General features: G+C 43.4%; 1 protein-coding gene and 1 long non-coding RNA gene across 3 annotated transcripts in view; both read right to left on the reverse strand.

The window, feature by feature from the left end:
• Nucleotides 1-10,753: 10,753 nt before the first annotated feature.
• On the reverse strand, nt 10,754-12,693 carry LOC309683630. Of its 2 annotated transcripts, none has more exons than XR_014270223.1 (3): nt 12,587-12,693; nt 11,831-11,929; nt 10,754-11,087 (listed from the first exon to the last, which is right to left on the reverse strand). It is a non-coding gene; the product is annotated as an uncharacterized lncRNA (long non-coding RNA). The 2 variants fall into 2 exon arrangements; XR_014270224.1 differs by lacking the exon at nt 12,587-12,693 and adding an exon at nt 12,033-12,075.
• Nucleotides 12,694-18,684: 5,991 nt separating this feature from the next.
• Nucleotides 18,685-21,592, reverse strand: part of DAPK1 (death associated protein kinase 1) — a gene marked incomplete at its 5' end in the record, with an annotated part of 96,663 nt that continues 93,755 nt past the window's right edge. The window contains 2 exons of the mRNA XM_082497147.1: nt 18,685-20,161; nt 20,782-20,970. Coding sequence (XP_082353273.1) covers nt 18,929-20,161; nt 20,782-20,970 — 1,422 coding nt within the window. The 3' untranslated portion in view covers nt 18,685-18,928. The remainder of the gene's footprint in view (nt 20,162-20,781; nt 20,971-21,592) is intronic.

Consider the following 21,592-nt stretch of genomic DNA (forward strand, 5'->3'; position numbering starts at 1 on the left):
TTCTTTTTTTCTTTTTTCTTTTTCTTTTTTTTTTTTGGTGATAAATTGTTAGTGTGTTCTTTGAAAACAGCCCAGAGCCATTTGTTTCATTCAAAACACTGGAAAAGCTAAAAGAATTTATCAAATTGGTTTGTAATTCATCAGCTCAGATGTAATTCTGCCCCCTGAATTCCCTATAGACCTGGAGGAGAAAACAGCAGAATGGCAACATCATGGTGCACTGAGGTCTTGGCTGAGCGGTTGCTGTTCTCAAGCAGAGGAATTGAGGAAGATTCTGGTTACTTGTTCTCATGTGCTACAGCAAAGGTATATTCATAGAAACCCAGCTGCTCTGTGCAGTGCTTTTTTTTCTGATAAGACTGCAGATAGTGGGGCTGTAGGTGGTTGTCTATGAATGCTAAGTAGATGAGATACACCATAAGCGCACAGTTTTGTCCTCAAGTCCCTGGACAACCTTTTCCTCACCTTCGGTTATGCACTTGCAGTTGTGTACCTGCGTAATTCACCTGCCTGTTGCCCGTTGTTTTCCCCCATGTTTCCGTTTTGTTCCTCCCTCCCACTCATTCTGGGAACAGCCAGGGTTACATCACATTTCTCAAACAACTTTTTGAAGTTACTAACCCCGGTGTTTTTTTCATTAAATTGCTGAGCGTGCCACAAAGCAGGGGCTTCTTATAAACAGGGAGCGCAAGCAGAAATTCAGCATGACCAGTTTTTTCCATTTTCCTGTTTTGGAAAGACAAGAAAATGTGCCGTTTCGTGTGAATCATAGCGAAGTGCACAGCACCTTATCCCGCATCCTTATGTAGGCTGACCTCATAGACCGGCAGTAAGAGTTTCGCTAGGTAAGCAGTGCAGAATAAATGGTAAGATTCATGCTTGCTCTGCTCCTGCTCCCTTAGTTAGGCCATCAATATCTTCTGGTTTTGGTTTGTTTTTTTTTTTTTATTCCCCTGATAATATGAGACCTAGGGCATCATCCATGTGTCTATTTCCCTCCTCCTGTATCTTTTCAGCACATTGGCCATCACAAGTCAGGTGTGAAATGCAGAAGTCTCCGACTTGCCTGGAAGGCAGCAGTTTGGTAGGAGAGAAGAAAACCAAACCAGAGCCTCCACTGGCGGAAAGCCAGGCAGACCACAGCTGCCACCAAATAGTGCTCAGCAGCTGCCGGTGCTTCCCGGTCTGAGCATGTGCAGCTCCAGACTGTCTGTGGCACAGTGCTCTCTTGCTCAGCAGGGATGGGAAGAGATACAGAGAGGAAAGGAGGAGCAGAAGACAAAAGACAGTTCAAATGATGGTAAGAATTAATGTTCTCCCCTCCCACCACTTTTTTCTGCCATCCATGTTGCCCAGCTGTCTCCACAGCTGGTTATCTCATTTACTTGTAGAAGATCCTACAGGCACCTCTGTGTCACTACTGAAGACAGACAGATTCTTGAAACGATGAATCGTAGCTATGAAGAACAAGAGGGAGCACATTCCTACCTGTACTTCTTTTGCAAAGAAACTGAAGTGTGTTGAAGCAAAAAGGCAGTGCAGTATCCTTGACTAGGAAGATGAAGCGTTTGCACTGCAAGCAGGCAGACCACACGAAGGAGGAGGCAAAGGCAGGATGAGTTTTGCTTTTCCATTTGACTGTTTTTGATTATGTGAAGTCTTCTGGGGTAAGTGAAATCAATGTAAAGATTGAACACAATGTGACTGCCAAGTATGATGTGACAATGTACTTCTCATCAGTAGCAGAAACCAACAATGATAATAAACATCAATAATTTTTCTAACCGAACATCTTAGAAAAGCAGTTAGACTGAAAGGATTAGCACTAAAGCTCAACATATTGCATGAGGAATCCATTATTTAATATGAATTTTAAAAATAGAAAACTTTCTCGTTTCTATAGATGCCACTTCTAAAATGCTTGGCAGGAACCTCCAGCCAGGTTCACTTGAGGTTCAGGGAAAAAACATGACCTGTAATATTGTCCACAAAGGTGATTTTGTATAATTCTGTGAATTGACTCACATGAATAAACTACACACGTATGTTTAAATGTTTGCAGGGTTGAGCCTTAAACACCTAAGCTGTCTGCTTCAGTGGGATGGCAGAATTAGTTCTTTTTGCTCGGGGAATACCTGATAACACTGTCTTTTGTCCACTTGTAATGCAGTGCCTCAATTTTTTTTTCAGCACCATAGCACTGAATTTCATGAAGACTGTAAAATAAAAAATATTTATAGGACACACATATGCAGTCTTACTGAAGAAAGTGTGTTTTAAACAGTGTATGATTTAAGATGGTACTTTTCAGAGGACTAAACAGAGAGTAACCTCACATTTTTGCTGTGGAACCACCTAACTTGAGAAATTAGCAACTTTCTAAGAATTGTGTAAGCAAATTGTATGCTATGGAGGCCAAGTGGAACTGGTGATAAGAAATTTTCTCCATGCCCCAAAGCCGCTGTGAGCTCATGCAGCAGTTTTTGCAGGTGTTACTCTCTGCAATGCAGAGTGTAAGGATCATTAGTGTTTTGTTCCAACCTGTTCAAGTGTTACAGCAGTATTTCACAGTAATATACATTCAGCGTCCAAAGCGTCCAAGGGGCTTGAATGTGGTGAATTGATGTTGGTGGTGTTGCTGTTTGGGCACAATGTGTCTCATGCTAGAGGGATGCTTCTCATTCTCTTCCAAACCCTCCTGGTTTTCTTCCCTCAGAGGTTATTTTTGGGGAGAAGAAAGCTCTGAGCATCATGAGCTGAGCGTTTTCGTTAGGCAGAGTTGATGAAGCAACACCACACTCAGATGAGATTGGTGGTTGCTCACATAACTTGTACATGGAGACTGTCAGGGTAAGAGCAGAAGATCAGAGCTGCTGTTTTGCATAGACTTTGCTACAGCCTTTTTTGACTTGTCTTTAAGCCTTGGTTTATATGCCTCTGTCGCTGTCGGGATGGCCAGACTTCTCTCCCATGTCCCCAGTGGCTCATCTACTACAGGTGTCTTCTTTAATATGATCTGGATCCGGCAACAGCTCTGCCTGCTGTCTTCAGCTTCACTGGGCCCGTCCCCACGACTATTTCCAGTCATCTTCCTCAGCATCATGTTGGGGTCACCCACATTTGTGGCGATTGAAATGCACGGACTCCGATATGCAGGATCGAAATAGAAATCCAAATCCGCTTTATTAAGCAAGTGTGATCTTTATATACTTTTCTACCAAGGCCAGTAATTTTCTACTTTACTCGTTTACACCATCAAGTACTCTAAAAGATCACGTTCCCATCAAAAAGGGAATCTCTCTTCCCTGTGAGCAGCACCTCCTTATCTAGTGAGTAGTTTCACACAACTTCATCGTCTGCCAAAACAGTGCTGCAGCTGCTTATTCCTCCCTATTAGTTCTACCACACTTAACCCTTCTTTTGCCTTAGTCCCCACATGCCTCCTTCTCCTACAGCCTCTGGAGAGGTTTCTTTTGTCACTTGAAGAACTTGATTTCTTCTGAGCTTCCTCAGGTTTGGGGAGATGCGTTTGTTGGGTTTTTTCCACCTCTTTGACTAAGTCGGCCATCCCCTGTGCTGTAAACATCCCTGCAAACTCTTCTTTCCTACGTTTCAAGTCGTTTCCCCAGACAGAAAAGCCCCGCTATCTGTCTACATGGAGAGGGTGACTGAAAGTACAGCATGAGGCAGCAAATAGTGTGGAGGACAGGAGGACGATCTCCTCTATAGGGCCTTCTTTCAGCACGGAGCCTGAGCAGAACGGGGTAAATTCACACCCACTAACATGGATGGATGTAGCACCCAGAGTGCTGGACAAAGAAAGGCATTATGCTTTATGCTTTCCCTTTGAAAGATGAAAGAGCTCCCTGACTCTTTTTGCTGCTGCGGATGTAGCATGTGGCTCGACACATTCGCATCCAGCCAAGCATTTATAAAGACATTTAAGTGTGTTGAGCAGGACCCTTCTAGCTTGGTGACTTCAAACGCCTGTGTCCACACATGACTTATTTGGCTAGCAGCTATAGCAATTAAACAAGTTCTGCCAGTAGCTCGGGTCGATGTAGTCTTTTTCCCATTAAATAGGTCACAACATTGTTTTTTGATTTGTGCTCTTGTTTACTGCATTCTTACCCTGCCTGACAGATAGCCTGAAGGCACGATGTTGCAAAGGGGCAGTGGGATGGCTATAGGTCCTCTGATGAGAGATACATCCCTCCTGTTCAGGTACAGAGCTACCACGGCAATGCCCTCCGTACTTCTATGGGAGCCTCTACACAGACAGGCGGTGAGCGAGGGGAGGAGGTGGGGGGGTCAGGGCACACTGTGCGCTGTGGTTTGGCGATTGTGCAATGTAGTGTCCCCAGGGCAGAGAACTAAGCCGGTGCAGCGGTGCATTCGAGTGTCTCCCTCCACCAGACACCTCCCCTTACTTTACCAGAATGCATCACGTACGGGCTGTGCAGGAAATCGGATGTAATAGATAAGTAGTTACATTGCGAAAAAAAACCCTTGCTGTGTGAAATCACCATGTTTGTTTACCTCATGGCATGGTCAGATGAGAGACCCCTCACCTGCTTTCACAGGTGAATTGAACAAACTGTGCCTCCAAGGGTGAACGGGGATGAAATGAGACCCTCTCTCTCCCCTCCCAGAAGCAAGTGCGCTGACAGGAGTCGAGGAAGGATTGTAAAACAGCCAAATAAAGGAGGAATGTTGCAATGGTCATTTTGAAATAAACCTGTTTGTGATGAGAAGTGACTGTGGCGATATTTATGCTATGATTCATACTGAAGTGCAGCACCTGCAGTTTTAGTCTGGATGAGTTTTAGGGTAAAAGCAGCAGCAAATACTGCTCTAACATTTGAGAACATGAAAACAAGCACCAGGGGTGTTCTTGGGTCTGGGACTGCATTAACTTAGACTACAGCTTGTGCAAGAAGCGGCTGGAGCATCCTTCTGCTGCGAGGTGCAGCTTGCTTGTAACTGAGTCACAACTAACAGGGGTTGCACGGGTGCCTATCTCTGTATTGACCTGCAGTCTCTCTTTTATGTGGTAATTGCAATTACACTGGACTCTTACCTGGTGTGTATCATACCGCATTAGAGCTCCTCGAGGATGCCCTCAGTAAGTCCCTTACTCCACCTCCCTCTCTGAACTGCCTTATCTGTGTCCATGCTAGATTGCCAGCGAGAGCGTCTGCCTCTGTGTCTGTAGGCTCCAGGCCCCCCCGACAGCCTCCTTACAGCAGTCTGTGCTGAAAGACACACGTGTTATTCTCTCAGCGCTACTGATAAGTAAACTCTTACAGCCAGGAAGAGGTCAGAGATGGCCACTGCTTTGTATGCCTGGTCGTTGATGCTGTCGGAAGGCAGCTCTGGTACGTGCTTGTAGAAACTCATTATATTCCAGTGGGCACCTGTGGGAGCTGCACATGGTAACACTGGAGAAACAGCTCTTTTGGCGGAATCAAAAAGTCAGGCTCTCATTTCTTTACAGAAACACAGCGTGGAGACTTCAGAATATGGGACTGCGCTCCCACTCCTGGCTTAGGACAACTGCTAAATATTGAGTTAGTGGCAATGCCTGGTTTACTGCCCACCTTACCACAGGGAAATGAGATCAGGAAAGGAAGTGTCCAAAGATTATTTACTCCAAGAAGATATTTGCTTCCAACAAAATCCACAATGCACAGGCTTCTCAGTTCAGTCCCTCAAGGGTATTCAGTGTTTTTTCCTACAAGTGCTTAAAATACTTGAAAGTGCAGTGAAAAATCTTTACACAGGCTGGTTGGATGACTCCTCTGCTTAGCACTACACATGTTCTTTTGTTGTTTTTTTCCTGTAGTCAACCACTGGAGCTAGTTTGGAACAGTTTAAATAAAACACTTTTAAACACTTACGGGAGAAAAAAAAAAGGAAAAAAGGAGTTTGTTCAAATAGACAAATGTCTATCCAAAAGCCTGGGAGAACTGCTTCCTGTGGGAGTCCTTCTTGCTGATATCTTGCCCTTCGCACCTGACTTTAATTTGTCACTTGAAGGAATTTTTGTTTCTTTTAATTTCCATTTCAGACAAGGAAGATGACTTTCTAACTCCTAGGTCAATGCAAAGCAATGACAGATCCCTTGCCTGTCCTAAACTTAACAGCTTTTCCCCACAGCCCAGCCCAGTCCTGCTTACTTATTTATTTTCATGGGTCCTTACATTTGCTTTATAAGTGTAGAGGAAAATAATTCACAAATACAGATTCCCAAAGGCCTGCTAAATTAATGGGGTTTTCCATACATAGTAAATAAAAGACAAAACCTACAGGTAACTAGAATTACAAACAGCTTTCTGTGCTCCCTTTCCTTACGTATACAGACTACTTAGAGACACATAGACTCTGGGAGTTGTACAAACAGACACCCTCTCCCGTTCACATGCAATGCGACCTTCCCAACCTGCAACTCTTCTCAATGAGCTAGACCCAACGCAGACAACATCATGTGGCAGGGAGACAGGGGGTGGCTGCATCACTGATATCTCTGCAGCTAATGCTGTTACACAAGAGAAATCCTCTTCCCTACAAGCAGGGTCAGGGGGGGTGAGAGGTTCTGTGACTTTAGTGAGAAAACATGGACCACCCAGAGAAAAGCTCACCCTAATCTGTGGTTATGGGAGTCTGGTATCCAGCTGCCGTACCTCGGGAACCCACTGTCTGAAAGTAATACCCTGATCCTTGGTCACACCTAACCCGGTGTCAGGGACCAAGTTGTCCTCTGCTCTAGCTCTTGGGGTGGTGCCTTCCTGGGAAGTTTGGTCCTGGAGCATGAATCCTGTGGACAACCCGTACTGTGTGTCAGCCACAGCATAGCAATCCCTGCTGCTTTGAGGGTGAAGAATGAACAGATTAAATGAACGTTGTTCTTCAGAAGCAGGACCACAGAGCATCCTTTAAATTCAACAGGGTTTGTTAAAATACTAGGCAAAGTGCTTTGCAATTCACTTGCAGAGTCAGCATGGTTTGTTGGTTTGGATTTTTAGTGCTCTCCCAGGCAGAGTGACCTAGACTGAGGTCTTGAACCCAATATTTGGTGTGCAAGAAATGGGAGATTGAGCCTTGCTTCGAGACAGTACTTTTATTTTTAATTCAATTTGTTTATTATATTAGTTTAAGAAGCGACATTTACAGCTGTTGCTACATACCTGTTTTTTTCCCTTTTTTTTCTGACTGAAAGGAAAACAACAAATCCAAATGCCAATAGACTAAAAATATCTGCTGGGTATAATGAAAGAGATGAAAGCGGTCAGATGACACACAGATGAGTTTTACTCAGAAACGTTTAATGGCAAGTAGTACTGTGTTTCTTCTTCATGGTCTGTGTCTTTCCATCCACGTCTCCAGCTACCCTCTCTCCTCTCTCCTTTGCCTTTTGCAGCATGTAAAGCCCAAGTCCCACTGAGCTCGGGTGGTACGGCTTGCATCTACGTCTCTGTGACAGTGCTGCAGGACCAGGGCGTGCCCTGTACAGCACTGAGGAGTTTGGCAGAAGCATTGGCCACCTGAAGGCGTACAGCTCCTGCAGCGCTGAGACTTCCACCACTTTTAGAAACATTCCCTGCGCCGAGGCTCAGCCCAGCCCAGCCCTCGCAGGCAGGGCAGTGCTATTATCTGCCTGCATCCCGCGGAGGGCTGAGTCAAGGGTGGACTCTGCGACTTCAGCAATGCCACAGGAATCCTGCAGCGCAGGCAGGAGCACAGCAACCTCCCTTTTTCGTGCTTCAGTACTAACCTTGCCTTCATTACCAGAGGGACCAGAACTAGCTGTACCGAAAGAGAGGTGAGGAGAGAAGGAAAGGGCTATGGACAGCATTCTTCACTCCCTAGCAGGAGTAAAACAAATTGCAATTCCTAGTACTTCAGGGATGGCCGTGAGTCAGGAGGGCTCGTTCCCACAGTGGTGCGTTTGCATGCTGCTTTCCCCTCCACAGCAGAGCTGCTGTAATCATTTCTTGGGGCTGGCTTTCCTGGTTAAACACCCCCCAGGGTACAGGCTCTACCATCTCACTCATGTTCACTGGTGTTCCTGGCTTTGGGATTCCCTGATTCCCTGGAAGAGGGTAGACGACTGTTTTAGCTTACTGTGGTCTTTTTAAAGTGTCTTTTCTGCCAAGGGCCTCTGATATCTGCCCAGAGTTTTAACAGAGCTTGTGGAAATGCTTTTAACTAAAACAAATATTTAAGTCGAACTTTTACAGGGTTTGAAACTATTTATGGGTGTGGTTTCCCAAGCAGCTTAGGCAGATTTGAACAAGCATTACTGCTGGAAAAAAGGCAGTCTGGCCCTTCCCCTCACCTGTGACTTCTCATTTCTGCTCTAAGCCATAGCAGCAAGCTCATCAGGCGGCAGACAAAGCCTACAAAACACAGTGATAGCTTCCTGCTGGGTCAGGGAGCTGAACTGGCTGAGCACGCAACCACATGGGTACTGGTGCAAGCCCAAAAAGACTGCAATGCAAGGGTGGAGAGGACAGGACTTCCCCTTTCAGTGGAGCACAGCTTTTGGTTAGTTTAAGATACTTGGGAAAATGGACCATCAAATTGTACCATGTTGAGACTAGAGTGCTGACTTGAGATAAGGCAGAACTTGGTTAAAGTCTCTTCTGTGTCAGCTGAGCAGGGATTCAGACCAGCCCGCATCAAATTCACCTGGCCTTACATACACACACGCTCTGTTTTTCTCTCTCCATTATTGAGAAAATATTCTGGATTAAAGATAAAAAGAAGAAAAAGCAAAATGTCAGAAACACAGAAGTTGCTGCAAGAGTGTCTCCAACCCCCACCTGCTGTCCCGAGTGTAGTTACAAAAGCACGTGCACCACCCGCACACACCAACTACCCTGCAAATGAGAGATGTCAGCCCTTGATGGATTTGCTGATCAGTTGCCAGCAGTCTCCTGACCAAAATACATGTACTAAGGCTTTAAGTTGTGGCTGTTGGCCAGAAGAGCACCTGCTCCCCGCTCTCTCTGCCCCAAACATGTAGCTACGTTAGTAAACAAAGCTAAGCATGCACCAGCTGTTTCCTACTGCTGTGCTTCTTTTCCAGGACAGCTTAGATAAAGGTGAACACAGCGCTTACGAAGCTGGCAGAGATGGACTCCCTCTCGCAATCGATGCAAAGGAGCTCTGCCAGAACTGGACGTACAGGGCTCTCCAGGAACCTGTACCAGAACATGATCTGGTTTTAGAAAGTGTTTAATCTTACTTCTCAGGTGCACTCAATGCTTAGTAAATACCTATGACTACGGATGAATCAGGGCCTCGCTGTCCTGTCTGTGTCATGGAGGGTAATGCAGAGGATTTGTCACTGCCTGCTGCTGCCATTTAAAATCGTTTCTGCTCCTTACAGAAAGCAGCGGAGATGTTTCACAAAGGTGAATGCCATCAATATGCTTTCTAATCTGGCTATTTCAACACTTAATTATTACATCCCCAAATGTTTTCTTTATTTGGCTCCTCGAAGCTGGCAATCACAGATAGGCTTCAGGTAGCAGGGGTTAGGAGAGCACATCTGGCTTTCCAGGTTTGAAATTGTCCTTGAAGTTTGTTGACTCAATGGACTAACAGGCAGAAGACAGGACGATAGCTATTTGTGATACAGCAAAGCCAGATAGCTTTTGAAATTTGTTCTTTGTGCAAGAACACCAACCTTTTTTTTGACCCTAGACTCCAATTTCAGTCCTTGGTATCTGAACACTGTATCTTTGATCAAAAGCTGTATTTAATGCCCCAACTATGTGGCAAGGGCACATAGGTCAAGAAGCCACTGATTTCACAGATTTCCTTATTTTTCACGTTCCTGTTCTACTCTCATCACCAGCCCCCTTCCATATAATTAATAGAAATGGCCTGAGGTGACAGAGAACACTGAGTAAAGTCTTTCTCACTTATGGCTTACACTGCAGCCCTCATCACTTCACAGGGGAGTCCAAGATATTCCCTTGGTCACACCACCTACCACATCTCTGCCCATCAGGAATAAGATAGTGCCACCCCTCTCTAACTCTGGGAAACGTGAGGAGACAAAGTGTCAAGAGTCTGAACTTGGCTCTACCATAACACCGTGACTGTGGCTGTAAATAATTTTTCTGTAATGTGATTTGGACAACATCCCTCATCAACAGTTGGACTGATTCAAACGCCAACAATAGGAAGGACATCCTGATAATTAAGCATGTGTCAGATGAAAACTAAGTGGCAGAAGCAGTTTAATAACCTACCACCACACCCTGCCTGATGGCAACACTGCATGTCAAGAAGTCACTGTTGTTGGCAGTGCTGATGGAGGCCTTGTCTAAATTACAGAAATGTGCACCTACAGAGTACATCTCCAGATGGGATTTGTAAGTGTTGAGAATCACCCTCAAGCATTGATAGTGGCCCAGAGCCACATATGATAATCATATTTGTGGGAGATGCATGTTTCTGCTGGTTATTCTGTTGGCCGGTGGTGGTCCAATGTACTCTTCTGCTGGACAAAGATGGGAAACTTTTCTGCCAAGCAGAGGAGACAGAAGTCAGACTCTGGCTTGGAGAGAGAGACAGTGCTCTTGGATAATGTTTCCAGTGAGCAATTCCAGACCAATTTCTTAATAGTCGTATTTCAGAATATAGCCCCAGTTGCTTACACTATGAGATTTCAGGACTCTGTTACATTTCCTAGATTCAAAAAAGACAAATTACTTTACTTGGAAGCTTTTTATTTTTTAAACTGGAAATTGCAGAAAGAATAAAAACAACTTGTTGTTGCAACTGACATGACCTTAGAGCTTGTCAGAATCATCATTAGCGCTGTTTGCACACTTTACTTTTTGAGGCTCACCTCAGCTGAATAAACACATGGAGTTGCGGGCAGATAACAGGAGTAAAAGGACAGGCAGAGAAACACAAGCCCTTGAATAGGACTGAGACCAGGTCTGTGAGTCAGTTCCTCCAAGCTACAAATGGCAGGTTGGGCTGCAGCTTATGCACGTGTCTCTTGGCCCGGTGTGTAATAACAATAAGGTTGCAATGGCAGAAGCGGTCCTTGTAGGTCTGACCACCTGTAGAAAGAACAAGCTTCATGCCTGCTGCATATGCATGGATCTACAAGCGTCTAAAGACCTGTTACGGAGGGTAGATGTCATTCATGTCTATCTATTACGCAGAGGCACATGGAAGTCATGACTCTGCTGTGGTAGTTACTATGTAGATGCATAACAAGGAGTTGTGGCTCCAGATTGATAGTGGATTAAAGGAGGTTCATCTATCAGGTTTTGAAACTAATTCTTCTAATGACAGAAACAATTTGCATATTACTTCACTCACCAGTCAAAGTAACAGTCAGCAGCAGTGTCTATTAGTAGCTTCTATGAGTAGAAAATTGCTGCCAAAGGGTTTCTCTCTCCATTGGGGAAAACGTTTCTGTCAGAGATTTCATTGAAAACACATCCTCAAAACAATGTGGACCAGAGATGGAGATGATAAACACTTGCTGAAAACAAGTGGTTTCCTGCTCTTGTACAGAAACCAGCTTCACTTCTGGGAATAAAAAAAGTGTAGCCCAAAGAACACTGAGCAAGGCGAGAGTGTCCCCCTTATTGCTTTACACAGGGGTGCTGGGCTTTATACAAACACATGCGAATGTCAAACCTGAATTTCAGAGAGATCCCTTTGTGCCTACAGTGCCTGTTCCTGAGCTCACTGGTACAATGTGGAAGATGCTTCAAGTCAATCACACCATAAAGAAAAGCACAAGATAGTTTCCCCTCTATTCTCTTTAATGTATGTGATATTTTGCACTTACTGCTAATGCCCCAGGAAATCCAGAGAGATCACATCCACACGGCACAGCTGAATTGTGCTGGAGTCACGAGCATGGTTTGACTGACAGCAGAGAAAGGTCCTGTGACCATAATAAAAAACATGCATTTATCTGTCCAGTGTCAGCAGCCGCCACGTCCATTTGCTTTGACCTGTGCTCTTCCTCTATGCAAGACCTGACTCACCTTGTGCTGCAGATGGCATTTCACACACGTGACATAGCACTCTCCTGTGGTGAGTAAGTTAAAGCAGAAAGGCAGGTCCAGTAGGGGAACTGCGAAACTACTGCACTAGCACGGAAGACTGGAATATTTAAATAACTGAATGTCATTAGTCAAGGAGAATTTTACATAAAGCAAGCCAGATTTTCTCCCTGTCACTTACACCTTCCTTTTGTGGCTACAGAGGTTCCTACAGAGCTTTCCTAGCCACCATGGTGGTAAGAAATATGGTGTCTGCAGAGCGCTAAGTCACAGCTGGGGAAGTGGTTCTTCCTGTAACACTCCTTGACTTTCCACCATTCTTGGAAAGACCTCTCCCTGTTTCATTAAGTACAAATGAACACTGACCCTTGAAGAATGAATGGCAAATGTAGAGGTCACTTGGTGGCTTTGCCTTCATTCTTTACACCCATCCTGTACACCCAAACTGCTACCAGTAGATTAGGCTCCTTCTCATGTTTTCCTGAGAAGGCAGCAACAACCCTTTGGCAAAGCACTTCTCAGCCAGGTGATATTACCTGGGATAAAAAGGTCTGGAAGTCCTCCTGGTAGCACTTCCAAGCTCTGGGCCTTGATTCAGTTCCTGAAGCGTACATGGAAACTGTATTAATCCATCAGTTTAAACACTCACACAGCTCCTCGCTGAACCTCTGTATGCTGCAGGCCTCAAGCTTCCTCTGAAATCTTTACTGGCACTTGACTGCCAGGTCTAACAGCTGCAAGCGGTATTTCCTTCTGACTGTGAGCAACCAAGGAAATTTAGCCCATCCTATCTGATGCTAATTTGGTTACAGTGACTCACCCCCTTCCACGATTTCCAGGGTAATTGCTACAACATTCTCCAGCTGCCAACACAATCCCCAGGGGTCTGTAGAAAACTGATTCAAAGTGTTCTAGTTGTAGAGGATGGTGGTTTAAATCCTTATGTATAACCAAATCAAAGAATCAAAACCTTTAATGGGTGGAAATGCCTCCAAAATAGTATCTTTGATGAATCTTCTGCTGATACATACCTTAGGAATAATGAAATAATTCACACTATAGGCTTAGGAAAGTAGGATCTGCTTCTGTCCTGCAACTCACCTGGGCTTGGCACTGGCTTTCATGTGCACTAACAAATTGCCTTCAGCACAAAATTCAAGACCTATACGCTCTGTTTTCCACAATAATAAAAGTTTTGGCTTAGCAGTAGTTGCTTGCACTCAGCACTCCGCAGAATATTTATTTTTCATGTTTGCAGCCAATAGATAGAACTTAAAAAAAAGATGCCAATGCTACAAAGTTGTAGTGCTTTGTAGGTAAATTTAGCGATAGCAGGATTTGCTGATGTTATCCCAAAGTTCCCAGCAGATGGCCCTTCTCTCTGCACTCCCTTTGCTCAGCTGATTCTCTGCTACATACATTTTGGCTTGTAAGCAGTGCTGTGTAAGGGGTGTGCAAGTGAGACTGATTCATCTCTTGGGGGAAACAGACTATAATGATCAAAGTATCCTTCTTCGTGGCCAGACTAAAATAGCAGATTTTGCAATGCAATGAGCAGCACAAAAAGTGAAGCACACAGTGACTCAGAGAGTCATAAACACGCGATCTTTTACCAGCATCAGCAGTCCAACCCTCCCTCCCTTCTCTCCCATGTTTCCCTGAGAACTGTTTGGAAAAGCACAACTTTATTCTCCCCTCCCTGTGCACCACATGCTGGTGGTGTCTCACCCGACCTTTACTCACTCAGACAAATTTCACCCCCTTGGCTGGGTAACCCCCACCCCAGCCTCAGCCACTGAGAAGCAGCAGAAAGCATCCCGACTATACTTCCAACATATATGGCCTGAAGCTTCTCTAGGTCAGTTACACTCAGCTGTGACAATACCCGAGTCCGCAGGGAAGATGCCTCACCGAGCTGCACTCCTCGGATCCTGTCCAGATGCAAGACAGTGTATATTCCCGAACCTGGACATAGAGACACTAGAAATGACCATTGCAGCAGTTGCTGCGACCTTTCAGCAGAAGGAAGAAGTATGAGCTCAGGCAGCCAACATCTCTTTGCCTGCAAAACCATGCGAGAAAGATGCAACGTGTTTAAGCATTTACTCCTCTTCAAGACCCCTTATCATCCTGCACAGGATTCTTGCTAGTTTTCCTCTCTGCCTGGGAGATGTTGAGTGCATATTAGTTGTGTAGGTGTCCTAGGCTTAGTGACAGCAGGACCCAGAGTTTGGGCAAGACAGTCCAGGTTTGCCCTGTCTCAGGGCAGGGCTGTAATTTTTAAGGTACAACCAACTGACTCAGCAACATGGTTGCATTCTGAAGAATGATCTTTAAATATGCATGTTTCGGATTTGGACATCACCCAGGGTAGTCTGGCTGGTGCAGAAACGCCAGGTCAATTTGGTTAATGCACAAGATCCTCATCTGGCTCTCAGGCAGCATTAGCTGCTGGCCCCACTGTTCCTGTAAAGCCTGTTACGATAAACAGTGCATCCACACAGAGGAATACCATCAGCCCTCTTCTATCTACAGCTCATCTGACTTTTGGAGACCCAAGCACTTCTACCTGCAAAGTCTGAGTGTCTTGCCTGTCACCCTTTTGGAAACCAAGTAACTCAGTCATTGTTAAAAAAAAATCTATTTTCTTCCTTTTTTTCTACCCGCTACCTTCCCTTGCCTTCTAAGCCAGACAAAGACTGAAAAGATATGGGAGTGAATCTATGAATCTGAATCTGTAGTCCTGTTTAATGTTTTTTGTGACCTGCTGGACTGAGTTTAACAAAAAGTAAAATAGAAATAAATTTTAATATTGTACATAATGCATTCAGGCCACCTTCAAAGAAGATACTGCACTGCTCCATCTCCTCTGACCTAAAGAGAGGTTTCAGTCAACAGCACGCTTCATTTACTTTGCTTGAAGTTACAAGTTGGACATTCACCCTCCATTTCATTGGCAAAACTGAAATAGTGATGCGATTCAAATTGAGGCACCTGTTTTAAACAATGATGCTGCAACACAGAATCTTTGGACTACGAAGGTTGCAATGAACTAACAGGTAACTTCTCCTTGGAGTGGGCAATGAAGCCAGCACAGGCTTACGACCTGGAATTGGCTCCAGCACAGCCAGCTCTAACAGCTTCACCATTGCTGTCTCTGCCGACCTGACCATTTAGGAAGCTGCACTCTGGCTCCTTTCTAAGCCTCCTGGCTCTGTCAATCTCTTGACACTTGGGAGTTGCTAAACCCTTGTAGTTTCATAACTCTTTCTCAATCATTTGAATCACAAGGATCCTCAAACCTGTGGCTGTCTCCAGTTTATATCCTCTTAAGGTGAGAAGAATCGTATATATCCACCTCCACCCAAGGTCACCTTTGGATGCCCTTCCTGAACCACCCTTGAAATGATTTGCATGTAGCCACTGATCCCTTGTGGCTTTCCAAACTCACCAGTCAGGTCAGAAGCAAAACTCCCACAGAGAGTATAACCTAATACAAATAGCAGTATGAAGCACTTTTCTATCCTATGCATGCTGCTGCGTGCCAGGGAGGAAAGAATCTACCTGGAAAAATGGTTTGCACCAAAATGATCACTTTCTCCCTGTCTTCGTCTTTTTCTTGAGAATTTGAGTCCAGATGCCAGTAACATACATTTCTAAACTGCAAGATCATCTGTCATGCATTTTGGCCTTGAGCAATTGTGTTGCAAGCTTGAGACTTTGTCTGCATTATGGATTTTGAAGACAAAATGAATGCTGGGGCTAATCTGCTTTATCCTCAAAATTGTGTTTCAGAAGCTCTGCTCTGAAGCTACAAAGAAGTGCAAGGAAGAAAGTCTCCTACTGGTTAGTATCCATATTCACTCGTTTCACCGGCAGGAGCTGAGCTTGGCATGTTCCTTGCACAAACTATGCATAATTAACATTTATGGCTAAACTTTTTTTGATCTTGCAAAGACTTGCATTTCCTCTATTTCTGGATTGAGTCAGAAATGCAAGTTTGACTTGCAGGCAGGATCAGTGCATTTTAAACACAGTTCTAAAAATTGTGGAATGACACTCTTTAGTTGCATTCACAAAACGAAACTGGAAGTCAGTACAAGTGAAGCAACTGAAGGGATGGCTGCTTGTATCACTTTGCTACCTTTTTCTGTCAAAATATTCATTTAGGACAATGATTTTTTTTTTTTCTTCTTCAATGCCAGTGACACATGATTTATAGGAAAGCAATCCAAAGCTATCCTATGACTATGATTCACTTTCCTGAACCTATTACCATGAAAACTGTAAATGATGCAATAGGCTGTTACTGCCATTCAAAGATCCATCATAGCATCCGTTAAGTAACTTATACTCCCATGGCTACATTTTACAGTAAATGAAAGCAGACAATTGTCAGGAATATACTGTTGGGAGAAAAAAAGTAAAAAAAAAAAAAAAAATAGCAAAAAAAGGAAGAAAAAGACTACTGCATCAATGTTGGTAAGCCGACCATGCATCTTGAGTGCACATAAAGCATCTGGGGAGGCAGGCAGGGGAGTAGCTAGCTGGTATCTCAAAATCTTGCCACTCCGCCAACAAGCAGTACCATGGCAAATTAAATTCCAAACTAACAGACACCACTGACAGCCCTGCATGGGAAAAGCATTTCACAGTAGTCTTTGCTCTCACAGGACTTGCGATATCAAGCCCCACTCCTCTGCAGGCACACAGACTCAGTGAAGGCAAGTCCAAGTTTGGTACCCAAGGAACAGGCCTAAAGAAACCAGCTAGAAAACCAGAAAGCCTTACGAGGTGAGAAAAAACCCTCCACATACCAGAATATGACAGAAGTGCTGAACTTGTCCACAGCTGGGAGGTGAAGCGTGGTGGTGGCCATGAAGCAACACAGGCACATACGGGCTGTGGAAAGCTGGGCTCTTCGCTGAGTGACTTTGAGCAGCGGTGGGAGATGCTGAACGTGGTTCAAGAGAAGCAGGAGAATGTCAGAGCAGAGACGCTCAGGGCAGGACTGCTCATTAACCATACTTCTCACTGAGGACTAGACTTTTAAAAAAATTAAACAAAGGAGCACAGTAATGCCTGGGGAAAGTTTTAATAAAGCAAAGGTAAAATATGCAAAGAAAGGCAGTAGGAAACGGCAACTAGCATTTTAAGAAGAGTCTTTTTAATTCCTTTGCAGCATACACAGGGTGGAGGTATTGTGCAGAGCTGCCTGCACAGAGGCTGCGCAGCTATTAGTGAGTGATGCTGAGAGTTTAAATAAGCAGCAGCAGCAGCAGCACAGTCCCTAGAGTGATGAGGGAACCCTTAATGTGAAGGACCTTTACTGCAGCACAGGCTCTAACGCAGTGTTCTCCCCCTTTGCAACACAAAATAATCTGGAAGATTCTCGATGACAGACTTGCATGTGCTGTTCTGGTTTGCATTGTTAAAAAAAAACAGAAAGGAAAAGCTTTGTAGCAAACTGCTTTGGCTTGCCACTTGTCAAAATGAATGCAAACCCCTCTGCTGCAGAGAGACCACCTCCGCAGTAAACAAATAATTAAATATTCCTTCTGCATACTGAGAAATCCCCCTGAAGTGAAACAGGATGTTCCCAGAACTTCAGAAGCCAGGCATTGCCTCTCCAGGATTGCCACTGTAAGGAAGAGAGAAGTTTTAGTCCCTTTTGGCTACAGAATACAAATGACAGGGATGCAACAAGCAACAGTTTATTTGTAGAAAAATCCTTCAAAATTTTACTACATTGTAAGATTAAGGAAAAAATAGTATTAATATATGTACATACAATATATATAAACAAACACACATCGCACCATTAAAATTACATGCTTTTTTAAACAGAGAATGGGTCATATTCCCTCATATCAATTTTAAAATTATCACTGCAAGAAACCTTGCTTCCTTTTAGTTTTTTTATCCCCATCAAAGTTTTCAAGTACAGGAAGTAAGTAATGCAGGATCTAATAGTAGAAAACTTTTGTTATACACAAATTACAATGACAGCTATACAATATTATTCTGCAGTATCCAACACTTGTGTTTTTTGAACTCTATAACGATATGAACTTTTACCTGAGGTGCATGGAAATAATGAAGCATGATGATTGGCAAGTTTAAGAGATTTTCACATTGTGATTTGACTGTAATTAAGTTGATTAGGTATCACACATCTATACCCATAGTACTGGCACAAGAATGCTCTGCGTGAGTCATCACCAATGTCTTAGAAGTGCAGGAAAAATTAAAAGGCAAGCACCACTTGCAATGATAAGCATGCAGACAATTTAAGTGAAACAGAGGTAGCATGTTCTTGTAAATCCAGCAGGGTCATTCAAATCAACTGCACCCTCCCTTCTGCAAAAGGCACTCACTTTTTCAGCTATAAACAACATGGTTTTAAATTCAGTCAGATTGACCACAAATGGTGGATTTCTCTGCTTACAAATATAAAAAATGTTAAGCAGAGGACACAATGAAAAGAAAAAAAAAATGGGTGTAAGAAATACACGTTTCAGGTAATATGTGCTATTCTTCTCCTCCTATCTTTTATGTGGAGAATCAAAATATTTTATAAAACAGTTGCAGGACGTAATCCAAAAATTAAGACTTTCCAGTTAAAATGGCAGTATTAAGCAGCACATTATGTATCAGGAGTAATTTTGAAACACCAGAAGTACACCAGCCTTTTTAATAGATAAAAAGCAACAATTCACAGTTAGAAGTAGAAAGTTTATGCACAAAAAGGTGGTGCTGGAAAAGGATAAAGATCCTTTGATGTAAAAATCTCATAAATGAAAATGCACTGAAACTCTTGTACTGTATCTTTTATCTTTTCTCCAATTTGAAAAGATGTCCATGCAAAACACCTGCTCTTACCGTGACACTACAGAGCTAATTGAGTTATAAGATGTGCCACTGTTGCAACTGGAAGCATAAGCCTCTTGACCATTAGCATCTAAGTTTATTTTAAACACAGAAGATGCCTTCAGTAAAAAGTCTGCTGCATCTCTGCGACCTAATTCCCTCAGCTTAGACATTAGGATACCTACAGTGCTCTCAGGAGCATTACTCCACTCCTGCAGAAGAGCATGGACTGGGCTTGAGACAAAGTCGTTTTGCGTTCCATTATTTGTATTGTACTTTGCAACAAGATCAGGCAGGCCCAGATTCATGGCCAGAAGGCACCAATCTTTGCCCATAGGATCAGGTGGATCCAAAAGTCGACTTAGTTTTCGCCTGGTAAGTAGATTCAGATCAGAAACATGAATATCCATTCCTAGGCTGCCCTGGGAGTAGACATCAAGACACCCGAAACACAGTATACTGCTAAAGCTCTCTTTATATCCCCCCATAGTGTTAGTTAGTGATGTCTCCTTTTGACTCTGTGCACGGAAAAAGTCTCTAGGCTGGTAGACCATTACTGGTTCATGATGTTCCCTCAGCTGCTGAGGACTAAGGTAGTATTTGACGGTCAGAAGGCCTGGCAAGGTTGTGGCCATTAAATTATCAATGGTGCTGCATACAGAATCCAGAAGTAAGCAGCACTTGATCTTCTCTGTTTCCAGTCCTCTAACTTGAACCTCTATACCCTGACCATGGTTGACCAGCAGCACTAAAAGCTCTGCTCCACGATTCATAATCTTTGATCCATTTACCCACAGACGTATATCAGCATCTCCCTCTGTGCTTTGCTGATGAATCCACCTGCAGAGATTCACCTGAACTTTATGAAAAATTCCACAAGGAAATGGGGTAAGATGTTCCACAGGAACGATTCTAACACCACCATAAATCAGCACCTCATCCTCCTCATCTGTCCAAGACCTGTGGAGATTGTCAGTCTTTATGAGAGCAGGAATATCCACCATTGCTCCACTGCTCAGGTCCCTTGCACAAATATCCATGGCATCCAAAATCTGTATCAGTTCTTCAACATCACTGTCTGTCACCAGACGCTGGATGTCCTCTATAGTGTACCGACCTCTGTAGTGATGGAGGGCTTTTGGGTTCTCCACTGACAGGATTTTTGCAAGGACATTTGAACAGAGCCAGCGAGGATCCAGAAGTACAACATCTTGGACAGTTTCACTCTGCATAATGTTAATCTGTTTATAAATATGAAAGTTATTATTTACATCTTGTGAAGTACAAGATGATACCGCATATTATCTCCTTCGTAATTTACTGACCAAATCATTTAACTATCACTTCTGACAGGAGAAAAACAAATAGTGCATTTTATTTTCTTGCAAGTATTTGGAACAAAGGACAGTTCTTTTTCTTCATTTCCACCAGTAACGAAGCCACTATAGCTCCACAGCTGTAAAGCCTAGCCATGCCTTGCAAGCTATTTATGCAAAGGTGTTATCCTGTGATTCAATTTCTAATGGACACACATAAATTTCTCATGTGCAGTGAACAGATTAGGCAGTATGTCATTTAAGATGACAGCATACTTATCCTTTCTGGGTATTTTATAGCCTTACAACTATAGCAATAAACTGTAATTCTCCCTGTTTCAAAAAAACAACATTGAATGAAACAGGAGCCACAACACAGTAACAATATCAAAAAGCATTATTAACTGGTCTCTACTTCTTGCGATGTCTTAAGAGGGAGAAGAAAAATAAAAAAGTATAGACATTTGCTTAAATCCCATTAAGCAATATTCTAGCAGAGCAGTACCTTGCAAATAAAAATATGCAATTCAGATAAAACCACTTACTTCCCCTATGCTATGCAACTGCTGTGCAATATGCCGTAGGTCATCTTCATTTGCTAGGGGATTAAGCTGTTCCTGTACGTCATATACGAACTGCTGCAAGGACATCAGCTGGTTGGGTCCATTCATTTTTCTCCATGAAGGCAGTGTGGAGATTATTTTTTCACACAGATGAGTCATAGGTGGGCAAGTCTTACAAAAGCACAGAAAACATCAATTTGTAATTCTACTCTGCTGATAATAACAGTACTATTGTTGTTTTGGGGTTTTTGTTTGTTTGTTTGGGTTGTTTTTTTGTTTTTTTGTTTTTTAAATGGAGGTTACAAGGTCTAATGCATTCATGATGTATATTTGTGTCTAAAGAGAAATGCTTGTAGTGGACCTTTACTCTTCTATCTGGCATTCGCTTGCTGTAAGATCTAACTTTTCTTAATAAAGTGAGTTCCAGAAACAACTTTTTCACTGAAATATGCAACCTTTCTAAACATCACCATGGTTACCAAAGGGAATCCTGACAAGTGGAATAAAGTTTGGTTTATTTAGTCCTGCCTTGTCAAATGTACTGACTGCTTGAAACAGTGAGTTCAGGATGTATCAATTGCCTTCATGCATCTAGAAGTTAATCTTTCTCTCAGAAATTGTCAACATTTAATTAAAATCTGTACTTATCAGTATCTGTACAGGATCAGTTTACTTCAACAGGTGAGACAGCAGAGTACCAGATAAGAAGTAATCTGTTGATTGTCTTGGATATCACTGATGCCTTCATCCTACACTGTCAAGCCATAGCACGTACTTCTTATGCGGCAAAGCC

Source organism: Vanellus vanellus (assembly GCF_965231255.1).
Source record: "Vanellus vanellus genome assembly, chromosome: Z".
Lineage (NCBI taxonomy): Eukaryota > Metazoa > Chordata > Aves > Charadriiformes > Charadriidae > Vanellus > Vanellus vanellus.